This window comes from Oncorhynchus kisutch, linkage group LG5 (assembly GCF_002021735.2).
Source record: "Oncorhynchus kisutch isolate 150728-3 linkage group LG5, Okis_V2, whole genome shotgun sequence".
NCBI classification, from domain to species: Eukaryota; Metazoa; Chordata; class Actinopteri; order Salmoniformes; family Salmonidae; genus Oncorhynchus; species Oncorhynchus kisutch.
In genome coordinates, this window is record NC_034178.2 from 56,814,406 (window position 1) to 56,835,188 (window position 20,783).

Below are 20,783 nucleotides of genomic sequence, written 5' to 3' on the forward strand. Positions count from 1 at the left end.
GTTTTTAGCACCATTTCAATATAAAGTAGGACCACGATGATTAGAGTGAGTAAACCAGTTGGAGTGTGTTAGTGCTGATTTGACAGTTAAGTTAGAGGGTTAATTAAACAGTAAAGATGGAAAGATTCTCATTCCCCACAGAGAAGAATGACTGGAGATCAGTGAGACCTGGAATGAGCAAAAGACAATCACTAACTAACAAATGCATACTGCAAACATGCACTACTGTTTACTGTAGCTCGTCTCGTCTTAATAGCATTCCCAAATATTACAAGGCCAAAGTAATAGTCCCTGTCCCTCATTCCTGATGCCTAAGTAGTTGCAGATAAACACTACTAAACATGATCCTAAGCCTGAATACCACACATGATAATCACAATGACACTTCCATAATAAAGCAAACAAGACATAGGCCTACCACATCCTCCTCTGTATAACCCTGGATGATACACAGTCATATCTAGCCATGATTACTCATGTTTTGCAATAGAAACTCTGCATATATAGATCATTCACTGACTGGCAATTGTTCCAGAGATGTGTAGGCCAGAGATATGTAATATTCAAGAGAAATACTTACTGGTAGTCAAATGATCCATCCTCTCCCTTCTGATCCATTCCCTCCAGAGGGAGATCTTTTTTATCTCGTACTGAATAGTGATAAAACACATAGAGGTACATGATTATACTGAACGTGCCACCATCTTGTGACTTAACTGGACACTTGCCCTCGTTCTAACCCCTACCTGGGTATTTCAACCCCCACCGTCTTTTCCTGCTCCCAAATGCCCTCAATGTGTTAACCCATAACCTAATACTTGACCCTGTCTAGTATACCCTTACATGGTTACTAGTTACTAGATTAGTTTGGAACCCCCTGTGTTAACCCTTACTTGGATACTGGACCACCTTGTGTTATAGGTCCAATGCAGCCATTTTTATCTCAATATCAAATCATTTCTGGCTCACAATTAAGGACCTTACTATGATTGATTTCAATTGAAATGGTCAAAAATGAAAAAAATTGCTTCTTAGCAAGGAGCGATTTCTCAAGCAAGAACTTTGCTAGGGCTGTATGGGAGTGGTCAGAGTGGGGGGGGGGGGAGGGGGCAACTGAAAACGAGCTGTTATTGGCAGAGAGGTTTGGAACTGTCTTTCTTATAGATGGTTTAGCTGATTATGTCATGAAAATGATGTGCACTCTTCAATGGGGTTCGAGAGTTGTGATTTTAGATGGCCAGATATCTACCAATGACAAGAAACTGCCATGTAGGCTATTGTAAGTGACTCGTTTCAGCTAGTTTCATCTTCTTCTTGATACCCTGTCTTGTTTTGAGGTGTTTTGACAGATTTCATGTCAATGCTAATGACTAAATTCACTAGTGAGTTAACCAACAACTGAGACAATATATTTATGTTTTCAATAAACATTGGAGATTAAATATAGTTTACATCTTGTCAAACAATCTAAGCCAACCCATCTGTTTTGCCCAATAGTTGCACATGTGTCGGTTGTGTTGCTAAACAACCAACCTGTCTATTGGTCTACTAACTAATTTACTGCCTGGTGATGTCAAGTCTCCATACCGCCAAAACAGGCGTTCTTTTCAAACAGCTCTTACAGTAGAAGAGCATTATCATCTTTTTCACAATTTCACAGTATTATTCCAACCTCATAGCGTGGAAATCTATACACACTGAACACAAATATTTCTAAGATGTATTTCTAAGAGTTACAGTTCATATAATGAAATCAGTCAATTGAAACAAATGCATTACATAACTGGGAATACAGATCTGCATCTGTTTGTCACAGATACCTCCAAAGAAAAGGGAGGGGCATGGATCAGAAAAGCAGTCAGTATCCAACCATGCAGCACGACACATCTCCTTCACATAGAGTTGATCAGGCTGTTGATTGTGGCTTGTGATATGTTGTCCCAATCCTCTTCAATGGCTGTGCGAAGTTGCTGGATATTGGCGGGAACTGGAACACGCTGTCGTACAGATGTGCATTATCATGCTGGTGATGATGCATCACATGAGGTGATGACGGCTGATGAATGGCATGACAATGGGCCTCAGGATTTCGTCACGGTCTGCCATCTGCCCGGTACAGTTGAAAGAGGGATTCATCCATGAAGAGCACACTTCTCCAGCGTGCCAGTGGTCATCGAAGGTGAGCCCACTGAAGTCGGTTACGACGTCTAACTGCAGTCAGGTCAAGACCCTGGTGAAGATGACAAGTACGCAGATGAGCTTCCCTGAGACGGTTTCTGACAGTTTGTGCTGAAATTATTCAGTTGTGCAAACCCACAGTTTCATTAAGCTGTCCGAGTGGCTAGTCTCAGACAAATCCGCATGTGAAGAAGATGTGGAGGTCCTGGGCTGGCTTGGTTACACGTGGTTTGCAGTTGTGAAGTCGGTTGGACGTACTGCCAAATTATCTAAAATGACATTGGAGGGGGCTTATATTAGAGAAATGAACATTCAATTCTCTGGCAACAGCTCTGGTGGGCATTCCTGCAGTCAGCATGCCAATTGAACACTCCCTCAAAACATGTGGCATTGTGTTATGTGACAAAACTTAGATGTCTCAAAACTGCATGTGTGGCCTTTTAGGGTCCCCAACACAAGGTGTACCTGTGTGATGATCATGCTGTTTAATCAGCTTCTTGATATGCCACACCTGTCAGGTGGATGGATTATTTTCGGCAAAGGAGATATGCTTACTAACAGGGATGTAAACACATTTGCGCACCAAATTTGAGAGAAATAAGCTTATTGTGCATATGGAAAATTTCTGGTATCTTTTTAAACTCAGCAAAGAAATAAATTTCCTTTCATTGTCAACTGCGTTTATTTTCAGCAAACTTAACATGTGTACATATTTTTATGACCATAACAAGATTCAACAACTGAGACAACCTGAACAAGTTCCACAGACATGTGACTAACATAAATGGAACAATGTGTCCCTGAACAAAGGGGGGGGTCAAAATTAAAAGTAACAGTCAGTATCTGGTGTGGCCACCAGCTGCATTAGGTACTGCAGTATATCTCCTCCTCGTGGACTGCACCAGATTTGCCAGTTCTTGCTGTGAGATGTTACCCCACTCTTCCACCAAGGCACCTGCAAGTTCCTGAACATTTCTGGGGGGAATGGCCCTAGCCCTCACCCTCCGATCCAACAGGTCCCAGATGGACTCAATGGGATTGAGATCCAGGCTCTTCGCTGGCCATGGCAGACCACTGACATTCCTGTCTTGCAGGAAATCGTGCACAGAACGAACAGTATGGCTGATGGCATTGTCATGCTAGAGGATCATGTCAGGATGAACCTGCAGGAAGGGTACCACATGAGGGAGGAGGATGTCTTCCCTGTAGTGCACAGCGTTGAGATTGCTTGCAATGAGAACAAGCTCAGTCCGATGATGCTGTGACACACCGCCCCAGACCATGACGGACCCTCCACCTCCAAATCGATCGCGCTCCAGAGTACAGGCCTCTGTGTAACGCTCATTCCTTCGACAATAAACGCAAATCCGACCATCACCCCTGGTGAGACAAAACCGCGACTCGTCAGTGAAGAGCACTTTTTGACAGTCCTGTCTGGCCCAGCGAAGGTGGGTTTGTGCCCATAGGCGACATTGTTGCCGGTGATGTCTGGTGAGGACCTGCCTTACAACAGGCCTACAAGCCCTCAGTCCAGCCTCTCTCAGCCAATTGTGGATAGTCTGAACACTGATGGAGGGATTGTGTGTTCCTGGTGTAACTCAGGCAGTTGTCGTGTCTTTGGCTATGCCGGATTAAGTGATATGACATGCTATTCTATAAAATATTTTCTCTGTAATTAATATCACCTGATTAAGCTAATCAGGTAAATGTAATTAACTAGAAAGTCGGGGCACCACGAAATAATGTTTGTAGAGCTGTTATCTTCCGAATAAATTCTTAAAGACCTAGTAATCTTTTACATCAGTAGCAGTCAAAATTTATTCGTCACTTTATTCAGTCTCATCTGAAAGTTGTAAATTCTTTGTTATCTTCACAAACCCTGGCTAACAAGTTGAATCAGCAATTCAAAATGTAGTTTAATTATTTATTTACTAAATACCTGAATAATCACACTGAATTACATCTACACAGAATGTATTATACATTGATTACAAATGATGTCATAAAGGAAAATGTCCCATCGGACGGAACAGATATGACGGCTAGTTCCACAAAGAAAGGGGGTTGTTTGTGTTAGACTACATCGTACATCGTCCGTCCTTTCCTAGCCCAGGTTTACAGCGGCTGCTCCTAACTCAACGGAGTGAATAAGAGTTCAAAGTTCATACTATGTTGCCATACTTTTAAGCTTGTGCTATATTCTGGCTGGTATAGTCGAAATTCATCCTTTCGGCGTGTCGATCGGCACCTTCACCTTGAACAAGATGCTAATTTCGTTTATTATCTGAGCCCTTTTAACGTAGGACCGTCGTCCTCACGTCCTCGGAACAGAAAGTTGAATTTTCGTCAACGGGTTTATATAGTGGTGAAAGAAGGGCGTGTTTCATAGTTTACAACCAAAGTCTGTTCACTTGGGCGGGGCCTCTGAGTGAGCAGCGTTTACAACCAATGTCTGTTCACTTGGGCGGGGCCTCTGAGTGAGCTGCGTTTACAACCAATGTCTGTTCACTTGGGCGGGTCCTCTGAGTGAGCAGAGTTTCTCTATGACAAACCGTTCTCTCGCTAAAATTATATTTCATCTTTTCACAAATAGTTTCATATTTAAACATTTAAATTGCACAACAATTCCATGTGAATCTGATAACTAGAATGTGTCGACTTTCCAAGATACAATTTACGTCATCCTGTCATTAGTAGTAATGTCTCAGACAACAACTGATCTGAGAGCATATTCATTAAGTACCAACACATATTTTCAACTGTTTGGATTACCGAAATATGGTTCCGTTTCCCCCCTTTCGATGTTACCAGACTCTCTATGTTACAAAGCTTTTACAAGAGTCAACTCTATAGAGTAGAGAGAGAGGAAAGGGGAAATGTTTTTATGGGGGTCATAAACCTCCCCCAACAGGCCAACGTCACGACACAGTTGTTGTTGCCATCCTGTACCTGTCCTGTAGGTGTGATGTTCGGATGTACTGATCCTGTGCAGGTGTTGTTACATGTGGTCTGCCATGGCGAGGACAATCAGCTGTCCGTCCTGTCTCCCTGTAGCGCTGTCTTAGGCGTCTCACAGTAACGGACATTGCAATTTATCTGCAGTCCTCGTGAGGAATCTGCAGTCCTCATGCCTCCTTGCAGCATGCCTAAGGCATGTTCACGAAGATTAGTAGGGACCCTAGGCATCTTTATTTTGGTGTTTTTCAGTCAGTAGAAATGTCTCTTTAGTGTCCTAAGTTTTCATAACTGTGACCTTAATTACCTACCGTTTGTAAGCTGTTAGTGTCTTAATGATTGTTCCACAGGTGCATGTTCATTAATTGTTTATGGTTCATTGAACAAGCATGGGAAACAGTGTTTAAACCCTTTACAATGATTATTTGGATTTTTAAGAAATATATTTGAAAGAAAGGTTTCTTTTTTTTTCAGCTCATTAAACATGGTACCAACACTTTACATGTTTAATTTATATTTTTGTTCGGTGTATAAAACACAGGAAATCACATTTTTGATTGCACCGGGCCTTTAACCCTTACCTGGATATTTGCCTCCGCGACTCCTCTTGATGAAGCAGACAATGAGGAGGATGAGGATGATGAGAGCGATGGCACACATCAGCCCGATAAACCAGCCCTGGGTAGCAATGTCCACCTGGTCTTTAATGTAGGCTGTCAGCAGGCAAAAACATTGACACACACACAGATGGGAGAGATGAAACACACAGAGAGAGGGAGAAAAATAATAAGAGTCTGTTTTGCCCCAAATTAGTCACTGGAAATACATCCGACAATCTGTCCTCATCCAAGGATGTTCAAATCAAGATACACCAAGTATGACAACCCAAACCATCATCACAGCATTCTAGTATTCCCTCAACATAGAGCTATAACTCTAGATGGTATCCCAGTAAATCTATCTGTATAACAAATTATTCATTCAGTTGGGTCAATTTGAACACAAAACCTAGGTACTTTAGCAGAAGGAACAAAATATCATGCACAGCTCATTTTAAAAGCAACCAACCACAAAAAAAGTATTGTTATTTGACACCAGTCTTCTAACTGTAAAATAAGCTACTTTATTGAAACACTTCTGTAACACAATGCAGGCATAAATAGGAGGAAAAAAACACATTAATAGCTTATAATTACTAACCAAGTAACAGCTCTGCCAGTGCCAGAGAAGTGTGACATTGGAAAAGTGAATTTGCTCAGAACAAAGCAAAGATAGAAAAGTAAAGTACAGGTCAAAGTATCAGATCCATTGTATATGACTTGTTTACTCATGAGCCTATCACACATGACATTTCATTGGATTATTCTTACCACATGGAATACACTCCTATGGAAAATCAAGACATCACAAACAGCTAAATCGAAGTTCAGAACTACCAATTCTAAAGAACAGAAACAAAACAGTCCCTCTACACTACAGTTGAATAACTTCACTTCAATACCAACTCCTTGGAGCTATATCAACTCCTAGCCTTGTGATCTGAGCCAACAGATCTCATTGTTAGGGAACTGGGGTATCCATGGGGTCTCTGTAGCCTGGGTGCTGTCATGTCTCTGCATTAGCCTGCTATAGACTCCTAGACTGGGCTGATGCAGACAGACTGGCCCCCAGGCTATCTGACATGACCTGATCTGGCCATGTACCATCCCTCCTCACCTGGCAGGTGGAGACTCACCTGCGCTGGTCTCAAAGGTGACAACATTGCTGGAGATGCTGTGGTATTCGTTGGAGTACACCCTCAGGCGGTACTTGGCCCCTTCGATCAGCCCCGCCAGCTTAATGGGCGGCTGGTTCACTGGTACGCTTGACACACTGCCATTGCCTTAGAACACAAGAGAGGTGCCAATCATACCATTGGGCGTGGCCAGGCTACCATGGTAACAAAGTAAATAGGAAGGGTACCACGTAATGATGCGACATGGGTGGGACTGTTTCTTCCCCTATGAGGTGGTGGGCAACTGGAGTAAATTGAGACTGAACCAATGCAGCACACACACACCCTCCCTCCAACATCCACCACTCATTAACAACCTCGTTGAAATGAATAGCTACATCAGTAAAACAATGTCACGTATACGGCTATGTTAATAGAATTACTAGAGGGTGAAAGTGAATAGAGCTGCAGCTCTTTAAGAAAGCTTTTAAAATATGGCTTTTAGAGGATTCTTTTTGGTTCATTTTCTTCTCAGTGGAAGTGAAACCACATTTTTCTCCTGTGTATAATGCTCCTGAAAAATCTAATCTAAAAAGGGGACTTTTTGTGGAGTGGGAGAAGAGGTAGAGCTAGAGAGCAGGTGTTCCTTCAGGCTACTATAATACAGTGGACATCAAAGTTTTACGAAACTAAACTCCCGCTGAATTGGCAGCAGTAAGTTGGTTGTATTACCCTGACTGGTGGAATTTAAATGGACCATTATGAAACACTCTGTATTCTGGAATAGCAAAGGGCGGGAGGGTAGAGAAGCACTGTGTCTCGATTACCCATAGTCCTCCACTCATCTCAATAAAAAGGGTGGGAGGGTAGAGAAGCACTGTGTCTCGATTACCCATAGTCCTCCACTCATCTCAATAAAAAGAAACACAGCGATGGTGAAAACGAAACGCGGCATCTTTTCAATGGAAAGACGTGCACCTTATCACATCACCAAGCTGTGGGCATGGGCTGGTGATGGCTGGTGGCGCACGCAAACCTGTGACATCATGCACCATGCTATGACATGACCTTTGATCCCCTGAAAGGGTGACATCATCATACAGCAATCATCATACAGCAATCAACCAAAGTCATTCCAAAGCTTAGTACATCCACTGCAGCCTCTGAAGCAGCGAAACCAAATCATAAGAAACAAAATACATCCTTGACTAGGCAACAAACAGACCTGAAGCACTGCGAAAATCAATCAGTGGGAAGAATGTCTGACTAATATAAAAACACATTCCTTACAACCATTAAAACATGAAGCTGAAGCTAATCACTAAAAAATGTGTGTGAATAAAGACAACATCCTCCCTCCCCCTCACTCTTACTCTAAACAGTCAATAGAAAAACAAGCCACACAACCAATCATATAGCCAGACACACAGACAGCCAGCCAGCCAGACACACAGCCAGCCAGCCAGCCAGACACACAGCCAGCCAGACACACAGACAGCCAGCCAGCCAGCCAGCCAGACACACAGCCAGCCAGCCAGGCAGACAGACACACAGCCAGCCAGCCAGCCAGAAACACAGACACACAGCCAGCCTGACAGACACACAGCCAGCCAGACACACAGACAGCCAGACAGCCAGACAGCCAGCCAGCCAGACACACAGCCAGCCAGACACACAGACAGCCAGACACACAGACAGCCAGACACACAGACAGCCAGACAGCCAGCCAGCCAGACACACAGCCAGCCAGACACACAGACAGCCAGACACACAGACAGCCAGACAGCCAGACACACAGCCAGCCAGACACACAGCCAGCCAGACACACAGCCAGCCAGACACACAGACAGCCAGACAGCCAGCCAGACACACAGCCAGCCAGCCAGGCAGACAGACACACAGCCAGCCAGCCAGCCAGCCAGAAACACAGACACACAGCCAGCCTGACAGACACACAGCCAGCCAGCCAGACACACAGGCATGCAGCCAGCCAGACACACAGCCACACAGCCAGCTAGCCAGCCAGACACACAGCCAGGCAGACAGACACACAGCCAGCCAGCCAGACACACAGACATGCAGCCAGCCAGACAGACACACAGCCAGCCAGCCAGACACACAGACATGCAGCCAGCCAGACAGACACACAGCCAGCCAGCCAGCCAGACACACAGCCAGCCAGCCAGACACACAGCCAGCCAGACACACAGCCAGACAGGCACCCAACCAGCCAGACAGGTGAAGCAGCAGCATGATACTGGGTAGTAGCCATGAAGTATGCACACTGCACAGTATGGGGAGTTAGGACATCATAATACACTATGTGTATGAACAATACAAAGACACATTTCCAAACAGAGAAATGGACAAAGAGCAGGAAAGAGGGAGTTAGGTATCTTGTGTGTTAGAACTATGTCATTGATACAGTGGAAAACAGATCAATGTGTGCACATGCTCAGTTCCTGTGAACATCACCCTAACATCTTCTCTTTTCACTCAGGATGATTGAACACACACATATACTGACATCACTGTACCATCAGTATAGTGTAGTAAGTAGCATATATTTAAGGAATGTTTTCATTAAACTGTGTATTTCCCTCTAGTAAAATAAAATGTAATTCTAGATGGGTCTCTCTCTCTCTCTCATCTCACTTAACAGTGGCGATAGGAAGAGAGTTTGGGATTTTGTGCATTATAACTATGTCATTGATATAATTAGAAATTGCTGATATATAATATACAGTTATAGGAACGTATATATAATATACAGTTATAGGAACGTATATATAATATACAGTTATAAGAACGTATATATAATATACAGTTATAGGAACGTATATATAATATACAGTTATAGGAACGTATATATAATATATAATATACAGTTATAGGAACGTATATATAATATACAGTTATAGGAACGTATATATAATATACAGTTATAGGAACGTATATATAATATACAGTTATAGGAACGTATATATAATATACAGTTATAGGAACGTATATATAATATATAATATACAGTTATAGGAACGTATATATAATATACAGTTATAGGAACATATATATAATATACAGTTATAAGAACGTATATATAATATACAGTTATAAGAACGTATATATAATATACAGTTATAGGAACGTATATATAATATACAGTTATAGGAACGTATATATAATATACAGTTATAAGAACGTATATATAATATACAGTTATAGGAACGTATATATAATATACAGTTATAGGAACATATATATAATATACAGTTATAGGAACGTATATATAATATACAGTTATAGGAACGTATATATAATATACAGTTATAGGAACGTATATATAATATACAGTTATAGGAACGTATATATAATATACAGTTATAAGAACGTATATATAATATACAGTTATAGGAACGTATATATAATATACAGTTATAGGAACGTATATATAATATACAGTTATAAGAACGTATATATAATATACAGTTATAGGAACGTATATATAATATATAATATACAGTTATAGGAACATATATATAATATATAATATACAGTTATAGGAACGTATATATAATATACAGTTATAGGAACGTATATATAATATACAGTTATAAGAACGTATATATAATATACAGTTATAGGAACGTATATATAATATACAGTTATAAGAACGTATATATAATATACAGTTATAGGGACAAGTTCTTCATAGTTGTGTGAGAACATCACCCCATCCCTGGGTTTCTCTCTCTAGCTCTCTCCTTTCACGATTTCCTCTTTCAAAGTACTGACTAAGATCTCTCTTAATTTCTCCCTCAGCCTCACAAAATACTTTCTGAAAGGAACTTCTGTTCGAACCGGAGAGAGAAAATGAACACGGGTACAATGAAAGGCAAATCCAACAAAGGGATTTTTTAAGAAAACAGAAACTGAAAACCTCCAATCAAAGTACAATAAAAAGTGGGGGTGCTATAAAATAACACAGTCATTATTTAAATGGGAATCCCACAGAATATATTATATATTTCACTCTATCTACAGCTATACAGATCATAATCTGACTTATATAGGCAATTGAACTCAGCTCTGCTGAAGCAAAATGAAATGAGAGTTGAGAGTTTCCTCTCAGACATTCCCTGGGAGTTTTATGAATAGAAATGAGAATGTTGCATGACTCGCCTCCAAATAAAAGCCTCATTTCTCTACTAGAGTGAAGGGCTGTCATGAATTGGACTGGATTTCTTTAATAAAGTCAGTTTGGTGTATGTCTCTGCCCCAGCAATGCCTCACAGTTCCTTTCAGAAAGCCTAGTATCTCTGCAGAGATAGACAGTCTGAAAACTGACTTCACTATTGACATTTCTTCCTAGGATGGGTTTTGAACTGTAGTTTTGATACGATAGACTTGGGTTAAATACATATGTAAAATCCTTTCAAATACTTGAGCTGGGCTTGATTTAGTTTGACTGTTGCAATGGCACAAACTCTGGGTCTTTTCTTACCATCCAGAAGCTCTGACACAAACTCTGTGTCTTTTCTTATTTTCCAGCCTAAGAGCTGACAAACTCTGGGTCATTTCTTATTGTCCAGCCTAAGCTCTGACACAAACTCTGTGTCTTTTCTTATTTTCCAACCTAAGAGCTGACAAACTCTGGGTCTTTTCTTATTGTCCAGCCTAAGCTCTGACACAAACTGGGTGTGGATCTTACCGTCCAGTGTGAACTCTAGCTGGAACTCGCTGCTGCCGATCGGGAAGTTGTGGTTCCAGCTGACGTTAGCGTAGTTACTGTTAGGCTTCACCGTCAGGTTCCAGATCACCCTCCCAGGAGCCATGCCTACAAGAGGGCAGGGCGGGGTCAGGGTGGTGTCAAGGGAAAGATGGAGCAGAGAAGGGCGTGTTACAACAGCCACACCCGCAGGGTTGCAATCACACAATGGTTCTAGGGTTAGGGTTAGATTTCGGGTTGCCCTATAATAAACTGTGGATTGGACCAGTGTTATATTTGAACACCTTTAAGGAGTGTCAACGTTGATGTCCAAACACTTCTGGTGGTGTCCACTCGACAGTTATTGCCTTAACCCTTCTAGGGGTGTCCTGATTTGTAATGGAGGTGCCCAGTAGTCCAGGTATCCCCTTAATAGGAACACGGCATTGAACAAAGTGAACGGCCCACAAACACCCTCTAACTGTTCATATTTATACGTTGGATTCTCACAGCCTGACCGAACAGCGTTGAGTTAATGGTTACTTTCCAATACTTTAAAGTGACTTGATTTCCTGTAACCTATTTCCAAGGAGATATGACAAGGCAATGAAGTGGTATTGGAATGCAGCCAGTTCCTCCAAATGCTTCCTTCCTGGTCAGGAGAGAGTATCCAATCAAAATGCTTCAAATTAAAGCATATTCATTTATCACTTGAATCTTGGGGAAGATATACAAATAACACACCTTTAAAATGTCTCTTTAAAGGTGGTATCCATTGTCAATCTATTTTATCTACACTGCCATGGAAGAACATGACTGAACTAAAAGTAAACAACAGGTAGGCCTACTGTATGTACCCAACACATTTGTATCTGCTTGCTTGGTGCTGGTGACCAACACAGGAGTGGTAGTGGTAGTAGAAGCAGTAACAGTTGTGGTAGTAGTAGGAGTAGTAGTAGTAGTAGTAGTAGTAGTAGTGGTAGTAGTACTAATGGTTGTAGTAGCAGCGGTAGTAGTGGGAGGAGGAGGAGGTGGGACAGTTGTAGACATGGAGACGTCTGTAGGCTCGACTACAGGGCAATGGGAAGAGAGCACAGGGTTAAAGACAAAAGCAGGAAATCACAGGTAATCACACACACCAATAGAGACACAGAGAGAAAGTCAATGAAACAATGAGCAGAAAGGTGATATGGAATTTCCCAGAACCAGCACTGTTGACTGATGCAGAAATAAGGAAAAGGCAACAGTCCAATTAACAAAAAGAGGTAAACAGAAATATACTGTTTTTTATAGATAATTGTCCTTTTAAGCATTAGAAGTTAAGAATAAAGTACATGTTTTATTGTGTGGGTCAATACAACAGTAAGGATTTATCTGGGACTAGGTATTCATAAATCATTTACTCATCACACAACCCATGATGAGGGTCTTAAATGGAATATCAGTGCCTCCAAATGGCCAACTGATGCTAGGACACACCTCACCTCCATCCTGGCCCAAACCAACAAACAGAGCAGCTCTTTGGTGTGTGGATTTTCTTCTAGAATAGACAGGAAGTTATGGGAAATCCATATTTAGATACCCTACTGTTATTACGAAGGAGCCTTGTTTTCTTTGGAAGCCATTTTGAACATCATCATCACAGTATCTACAGTGAACAGAGGGGGGCATACATTCTTGTTACGCTTCTTTTTACCTTGTAGTGGATGAACATCTCCATTTGGAGGATCCCACTAGAGAGCAGATGAACTTATATGCTTGTTGAACTGCATCCCTCCCTCCTCCCTCCCCCATGCATAGTTCCAAACTCCCCCAGGTCAGACATGACAAGCAGCATGCTAGAGAGAGCCAGCCATGAGAGAAGAAGAGGAAGAAGAGTCAAATAAGGTATCAGTACAGGCAGGTGCTCAAGAACCCTTGTTGCCCAGGTAACACTCAACAGCCAGCCAGAGATCACATTGGCCTCAAGCCATGTCAAATCTAAAATCTGTGCCAATCCCAGACTTTGTCAGTCAAAAGGCAGAGACCAGAGACATTGCCCCCCAAATTGAAATGTGTGCCATCAGGGATTGGGTTCAAAGTTCAAACCTCAGAAAGAGCAGAACGTTGACACTGACTACACTACAGGGGATCCTGACCTGGACTTACAGTACATCAGGACTACACACAACTAGGATAGAAATGCATGTCCAATTCATGTTCAACTTTGCTGAAAATACTGAAGGTTGAAGCAGAGACTGTGACATTGGTTGCTTAAAAACTCATTCCTTTCCCATTACAGTGTACATTAGAGTGTTACAACTGACCACATACTGTAGGTTCTATGATCAAGATCAAATAGGACCCTTGTTCAATCCCTGAAAGCACACAGCGACGCACAGATACACCAACAGATATAGTGACAGATAGAGAGACATCACAGACAGACAGATGGAGGACAGACAGACGGAGGACAGACAGATGGAGGACAGACAGATGGAGGACAGACAGACGGAGGACAGACAGATGGAGGACAGACAGATGGAGGACAGACGGAGGACAGACAGACGGAGGACAGACAGATGGAGGACAGACAGATGGAGGACAGACAGATGGAGGACAGACAGATGGAGGACAGACAGACGGAGGACAGACAGACGGAGGACAGACAGACGGAGGACAGACAGACGGAGGACAGACAGATGGAGGACAGACAGACGGAGGACAGACAGACGGAGGACAGACAGATGGAGGACAGACAGATGGAGGACAGACAGATGGAGGACAGACAGACAGAGGACAGACAGACGGAGGACAGACAGACGGAGGACAGACAGACGGAGGACAGACAGACGGAGGACAGACAGATGGAGGACAGACAGACGGAGGACAGACAGATGGAGGACAGACAGATGGAGGACAGACAGACGGAGGACAGACAGACGGAGGACAGACAGACGGAGGACAGACAGACGGAGGACAGAGGGGAAGCCAGTGCAGTTCCGTCCAGTACAGAGAACTTTGTCTATCTACTGATTGACATTTCAAATCGCTTTAATTGTTCAAAGAGAACTCACGGTTTAACCCTTGACAGACCTCAAAGTTACCCCCTAATTTGTTTTGTTTGTTTCCTACAGCGTAAAAGTAATCCACCCCTTTTTGAGGATAGAAAGTGCCTGGGTCTGTACTACTGTCATCAGTAGGGGGGAGAAGAAACCCATGATATGTCCACCAAGCAAAGTAGTACGGAAATGCAAAGATGACATGGTCACTAATTTGAGCTGGTCACCATTGCTCAAAAATGGAGTGAGACAGAGTTGGGGAGGAGTAAGACAGATAGACAGACAGATGGGCTGTGCAATTACCGTTACCTGCACCTGAGTGGTCAGTACCTGAGCTGAAAAAGTATTCTGTTAACACCCAGGGAGAGACAGACAGACAGAGAGAAGGGCGAGGGAGGGGGAGACAGGGGAGTGAGAGACATGGGAGGGGGAGACAGGGGAGACAGGGGAGATGGAGGGGGAGACAGGGTAGAGGGATGAGGCGGGGGAGACAGGGGAGATGGAGGGGGAAACAAGGGAGAGGGAGGGGAGACAGGTTAAGAGGAGACAGGTGAGGGGGAGTGGGAGAAAGGTGAGAGAGAGGGGGAGACAGAGAAGAGGGGAAGAAAAGTGAGAGACAGCAAGTGGAGGAGGGAAAACAAGAGTGGGAATCAGAGAGGCTGAGAGAGAAAGACAAAGTGTTAAAAGACACTACAGAAGGTCAGCCACAGGAGAGGAAGAGAGACAAAGAGAGAGATAAGAGGTCAGCCACAGGAGAGGAAGAGAGACAAAGAGAAAGATAAGAGGTCAGCCACAGGAGAGGAAGAGAGACAAAGAGAGAGATAAGAGGTCAGCCACAGGAGAGGAAGAGAGACAAAGAGAGAGATAAGGGGATAGAAAGAGAACATTCTGACAAAAGAGCACAACGACAGGCAGGCAGGCAGACAGACAGACAGACAGACAGACAGACAGACAGACAGACAGACAGACAGACAGACAGACAGACAGACAGGCAGGCAGGCAGACAGACAGACCAAGAAGGAGAACACTGGATGGTTCTACACTCAGAGACTGACTGACCTATTGATCGCTACTAACACCAGTCTGTGTGTGTGATGTGTGTGTGTGTATATGTGTGTGTGTGTGTGTGTGATGTGTGTGTGTGATGTGTGTGTTTATATGTGTGTGTGTATATGTATGTGTGTGTGATGGGTGTGTGTGCATATGTGTGTGTGTGATGTGTGTGTGTGCATATGTGTGTGTATATGTATGTGTGTGTGATGGGTGTGTGTGTATATGTGTGTGTGATGTGTGTGTGTATATGTGTGTGTGTGATGTGTGTGTGTGATGGGTGTGTGTGTATATGTCTGTGTGTATATGTATGTGTGTGTGATGGGTGTGTGTGTGTGTGTGTATATGTGTGTGTGTGTGATGGGTGTGTGTGAATATGTGTGTGGAAATGTGTGTGTGTGATGTGTGTGTGTGTGTGTATATGTGTGTGTGTGATTCCTAGAAAGAGCTAAGACTAACCCAGAAATAACACCTTTTTTTGAATCACTCTTGTTTTGTGTCTACATAGTATAAATGGTTTCATTTTTGGATTCAGTCTTTGTGAAGTTTGTCACTCTAAACAGTGAATTAACAATCTGTATAGATACGTTCTGGTTCTCTGTTCGATGTCTCCTCTGCAATGACCCCCAAATCCTTCATTACCCAGCATACTACATCATTGAAGAAGAAAAAAAGACATTCTGTGTGTGGCCCAGGAAAGACATGACCATGCAAGCTGGTGACATACTGCATATCAGCCTCAAACAACTCACCTGTAACTCACAGTAAACATGTCATCCCCCACAAATGATGCAGCGACCCCCTTGGGCCAAGTGAGATATTGCATGTGACTCACACGTTTCAGTTCATCACTATAGCTCCCGCCTTGGGCCAATCAGTGGCATTTTGTGAATGCAGAATCTCTAGGGCAAGACGCATCCTTCGACCAAGTTTCACTCATATCGGGACAGTGCTGTCTGAGATATCGCGTGTGACTAAGATCCACAGTCCCCTCCCCGATATCATCGTGGGGGACAACAATGTGTCTACATACATGTATGTGAGTATGTGTAATAGCAAAAAGGTCTGAGTTGAGTTGAGTGTGTGTGTGTGTGTGTGTGTGTGTGTGTGTGTGTGTGTGTGTGTGTGTGTGTGTGTGTGTGTGTGTGTGGGAGCCCGAGTGTGTGTGTGTGTGTGTGTGTGTGTGTGTGTGTGTGTGTGTGTGTGTGTGTGTGTGTGTGTGTGTGTGTGCAGTGGCGAGGCGACTCACCTTCATTGGTGAAATGTGGAGACTCCCCAGCGTAGACCTTCCCTGCTCCCACCTGTGTGTGGGCCGCCAGGTAGAACCTGTAGCGGATAGCTTGGTCTGGCAAGCGGAGTCTGTAGGCTGTCACGTTAGGTAGGAAACTCTCCATCTGCATGTGACCCACACGCGACCCGTTCACTACAAGGGCACACAAACACACAACACACACAGACAGCTAGTCAGCTAATGCAGAGTGCAATCTATCAACATACCATCAGCTATTCTTAACATTAGTTTATCTCTGTTATGAGCTTAGATTTGAATCAATATTAGAAAGACCTTTCCGACCCGGTAACTTCTTGTTCAGTCTATACCACTGTGTCCAGAACAGATCACCTGTCATCTATCATCTATCCAATCAGAAGTGCTCACCTCACTGTGTATCCAATCAGAAGGGCTCACCTGTTTGGTACTTGACTATGTAACCAATCAGAAGTCCTCACCTGTCTGGTAATTGACAGTCTAACCGATCAGAAGGGCTCACCTGCTTGATAGTTGAGTGTGTATCCAATCAGAATGCCGTTAGGCTCCAGGGGTTTGTCCCACTCCAGGTGGATAGACTCTGGACTCCACTGGACGATCTTAAAGAACTGAGGAAGATCTGGCACTACACACACAGGGGAGAGGGAGAGAGAGAGAGAGGGAGGGAGGGAGGGAGGGAGGGAGGGAGGGAGGGAGGGAGGGAGGGAGGGAGGGAGGGAGGGAGGGAGGGAGGGAGGGAGGGAGGGAGGGAGGGAGTAGAGAGAGAGAGAGAGAGAGAGAGAGGGAGGGAGGGAGGGAGGGAGTAGAGAGAGAGAGGGAGAGAGAGAGGGAGAGGGAGAGAGAGAGAGAGAGAGAGAGAGAGGGAGAGGGAGAGAGTAGAGAGAGAGAGAGGGAGAGAGGGAGGGAGAGGGAGAGAGGGAGGGAGGGAGAGGGAGAGAGTGTTAAAGGGTGTAGTAGCGAATCTTCTACGATGTAAAAACATACTGTAATTCATTTGTCTGATGCCCTAGTTGGTGTTGTCCTTCCCTCTCCCAGTCTCACCTCCTTCCTTGGTATGGAAATCCACATGGTTGCTAGGCGGCCCATCGTAACGACTGTTGGCGACCACCATAAACATGCGGTAGTGGCTGTATGGCTGTAGGTCTGTCAATATGCCAGTAGGCTGGGCCACAGTACTGTCGAACCCTTTAGTCTTCTTCTCTTTATTCACATGCAGACCCTTCACCATGCTGCCCTCACGCCAGTAGTACAGCTGGGAGAGAGGGCCACACAAACTGTCGTCACAGGCTGTGTGTGTCTGTGCCTGTGTGTGTGCCTGTGTCTGTCTGTGTGTGTGTGTGCCTGTGAGTGTGTCTGTGTCTGTGTGTCTGTGTGTGTGTCTGGGAGTGTGTCTGTGTCTGTGTCTGTGTGTGTGTGCCTGTGTGTGTGTCTGTGTGTGTGTGTGTCTGTGTCTGTGTGTCTGTGTGTGTGTCTGTGTGTGTGTGTCTGTGTGTGTGTGTGTGTCTGTGTGTGTGTGTGTGTGTAGTCGTGAGAGTCCAGTTCTCACCCTGTACTCCTTGAACGCTCCCAGGACAGTGTTGGGGTCTACCGGGGTCCAGTGGACGTTGACCTTGGTGCTGTCAATCTTTGACACATGCAGGTCTGTAGGAGGGGCTGTAGGCTCTGGGGAAAAACACACACAGGTAGGACATCACCAGCATGATGAGTGAACATGTGTGTGTGAGAGAGAGAATGAGAGAGCGAGAGAGAGAGAGGAAGAGAGTGAGAGAAGAGAGCAAAAGATTTGGGAAAGAAGATTATGAATAGAAAATAAATGTTGCTTCATTTGTATATTGGTTTGTGAGTGCACGTACTGTCCTCCCCAGAATATCCTATGATGATGTTGGACTCAGGTCCTGGTCCAAAGTCATTCCTGGCCTGCAGTTTGATCTCATAGGGAACGTAGGTCTCTGTGTCGTGGACAATGTGCTTCGCCCCCACCGTAGTCACGTTGTTCCATTCCTCCCCCGTATCCTTCCGCCTCCACCACACCGAGTAGTGCAGGTTAGGGCCGTTTTGCTCTGTGTCCAACAAGGGCTGGAGAGCACAAAAAGACACACTAGCAGTATAATTAGAACAACCTTGTCTTTGAGGGTATAATGACTGTGTATGAAGGGGAAAGGCTGAAACAGTGACAAACAGTCACTCACTCACTCACCTCCCAGCTGATCTCCATGTTTGTGTTCTTGGTGCCCCAGCCTTTCAGGCCACTAGGGATAGCATCAGGAGCTGAAACACACAGGGGCACAAAGAAAAATGGGATCTCTCTGGCTATAACATAAGTCCCTCCCTCTATCTATAATAGTATTGTAGCCCACATGCACAAACACACATATGAACACACACATTCAAATGCATGCACAAACACACTGATACGCACACACACACAAATATAAACACACACACACACACAAATATCCCTCTCATAGAAACATTTACACTAATATCTCATACACACTGCCTTCATTCATTCAATGTTGAAGCATTAGTCCAGCATTAGACCTGTTATTCTTATTGGAGTGAAAAGAGAGAAAGAAAAAAGATGGAAAGACAGAAACAGAGACAGAGAGCAGCGCGAGGGATGGACAGAAACAGAGACAGAGAGCAGTGCGAGGGATGGACAGAAACAGAGACAGAGAGCAGTGCGAGGGATGGACAGAAACAGAGACAGAGAGCAGTGTGAGGGATGGACAGAAACAGAGACAGAGAGCAGCGCGAGGGATGGACAGAAACAGAGACAGAGAGCAGTGTGAGGGATGGACAGAAACAGAGACAGAGAGCAGTGTGAGGGATGGACAGAAACAGAGACAGAGAGCAGTGCGAGGGATGGACAGAAACAGAGACAGAGAGCAGTGTGAGGGATGGACAGAAACAGAGACAGAGAGCAGTGTGAGGGATGGACAGAAACAGAGACAGAGAGCAGTGTGAGGGATGGACAGAAACAAAGACAGAGAGCAGTGCGAGGGATGGACAGAAACAGAGACAGAGAGCAGTGCGAGGGATGGACATAAACAGAGACAGAGAGCAGTGTGAGGGATGGACAGAAACAGAGACAGAGAGCAGTGTGAGGGATGGACAGAAACAGAGACAGAGAGCAGTGCGAGGGATGGACAGAAACAGAGACAGAGAGCAGTGTGAGGGATGGACAGAAACAGAGACAGAGACAGAGAGCAGTGTGAGGGATGGACAGAAACAGAGACAGAGAGCAGTGTGAGGGATGGACAGAAACAAAGACAGAGAGCAGTGCGAGGGATGGACAGAAACAGAGACAGAGAGCAGTGCGAGGGATGGACAGAAACAGAGACAGAGAGCAGTGTGAGGGATGGACAGAAACAGAGACAGAGAGCAGTGTGAGGGATGGACAGAAACAGAGACAGAGAGCAGCGCGAGGGATGGACAGAAACAGAGACAGAGAGCAGTGTGAGGGATGGACAGAAACAGAGACAGAGAGCAGTGTGAGGGATGGACAGAAACAGAGACAGAGAGCAGTGTGAGGGATGGACAGAAACAGAGACAGAGAGCAGTGTGAGGGATGGACAGAAACAGAGACAGAGAGCAGTGTGAGGGATGGACAGAAACAGAGACAGAGAGCAGTGTGAGGGATGGACAGAAACAGAGACAGAGAGCAGTGCGAGGGATGGACAGAAACAGAGACAGAGAGCAGTGTGAGGGATGGACAGAAACAGAGACAGAGAGCAGTGCGAGGGATGGACAGAAACAGAGACAGAGAGCAGTGCGAGGGATGGACAGAAACAGAGACAGAGAGCAGTGTGAGGGATGGACAGAAACAGAGACAGAGAGCAGTGCGAGGGATGGACAGAAACAGAGACA

At 44.4% G+C, this 20,783-nt stretch overlaps 1 protein-coding gene across 8 annotated transcripts in view; it reads right to left on the minus strand.

The window, feature by feature from the left end:
* LOC109891615 (neurofascin) overlaps window positions 1–20,783 on the minus strand; it is a 143,992-nt gene that overhangs the window by 9,885 nt on the left and 113,324 nt on the right. For 5 of the 8 annotated variants that reach the window (XM_031825467.1, XM_031825468.1, XM_031825469.1 and 2 more), the window contains 11 exons: window positions 19,111–19,181; window positions 18,767–18,989; window positions 18,460–18,575; window positions 17,955–18,165; window positions 17,416–17,538; window positions 16,896–17,069; window positions 12,413–12,625; window positions 11,559–11,684; window positions 6,869–7,015; window positions 5,715–5,846; window positions 581–650 (listed from right to left, as the gene is read on the minus strand). In XM_031825467.1, coding sequence (XP_031681327.1) covers window positions 581–650; window positions 5,715–5,846; window positions 6,869–7,015; window positions 11,559–11,684; window positions 12,413–12,625; window positions 16,896–17,069; window positions 17,416–17,538; window positions 17,955–18,165; window positions 18,460–18,575; window positions 18,767–18,989; window positions 19,111–19,181 — 1,606 coding nt within the window. The remainder of the gene's footprint in view (window positions 1–580; window positions 651–5,714; window positions 5,847–6,868; window positions 7,016–11,558; window positions 11,685–12,412; window positions 12,626–16,895; window positions 17,070–17,415; window positions 17,539–17,954; window positions 18,166–18,459; window positions 18,576–18,766; window positions 18,990–19,110; window positions 19,182–20,783) is intronic. The other 3 variants (XM_031825472.1, XM_031825471.1, XM_020484143.2) reach the window with 1 other exon arrangement.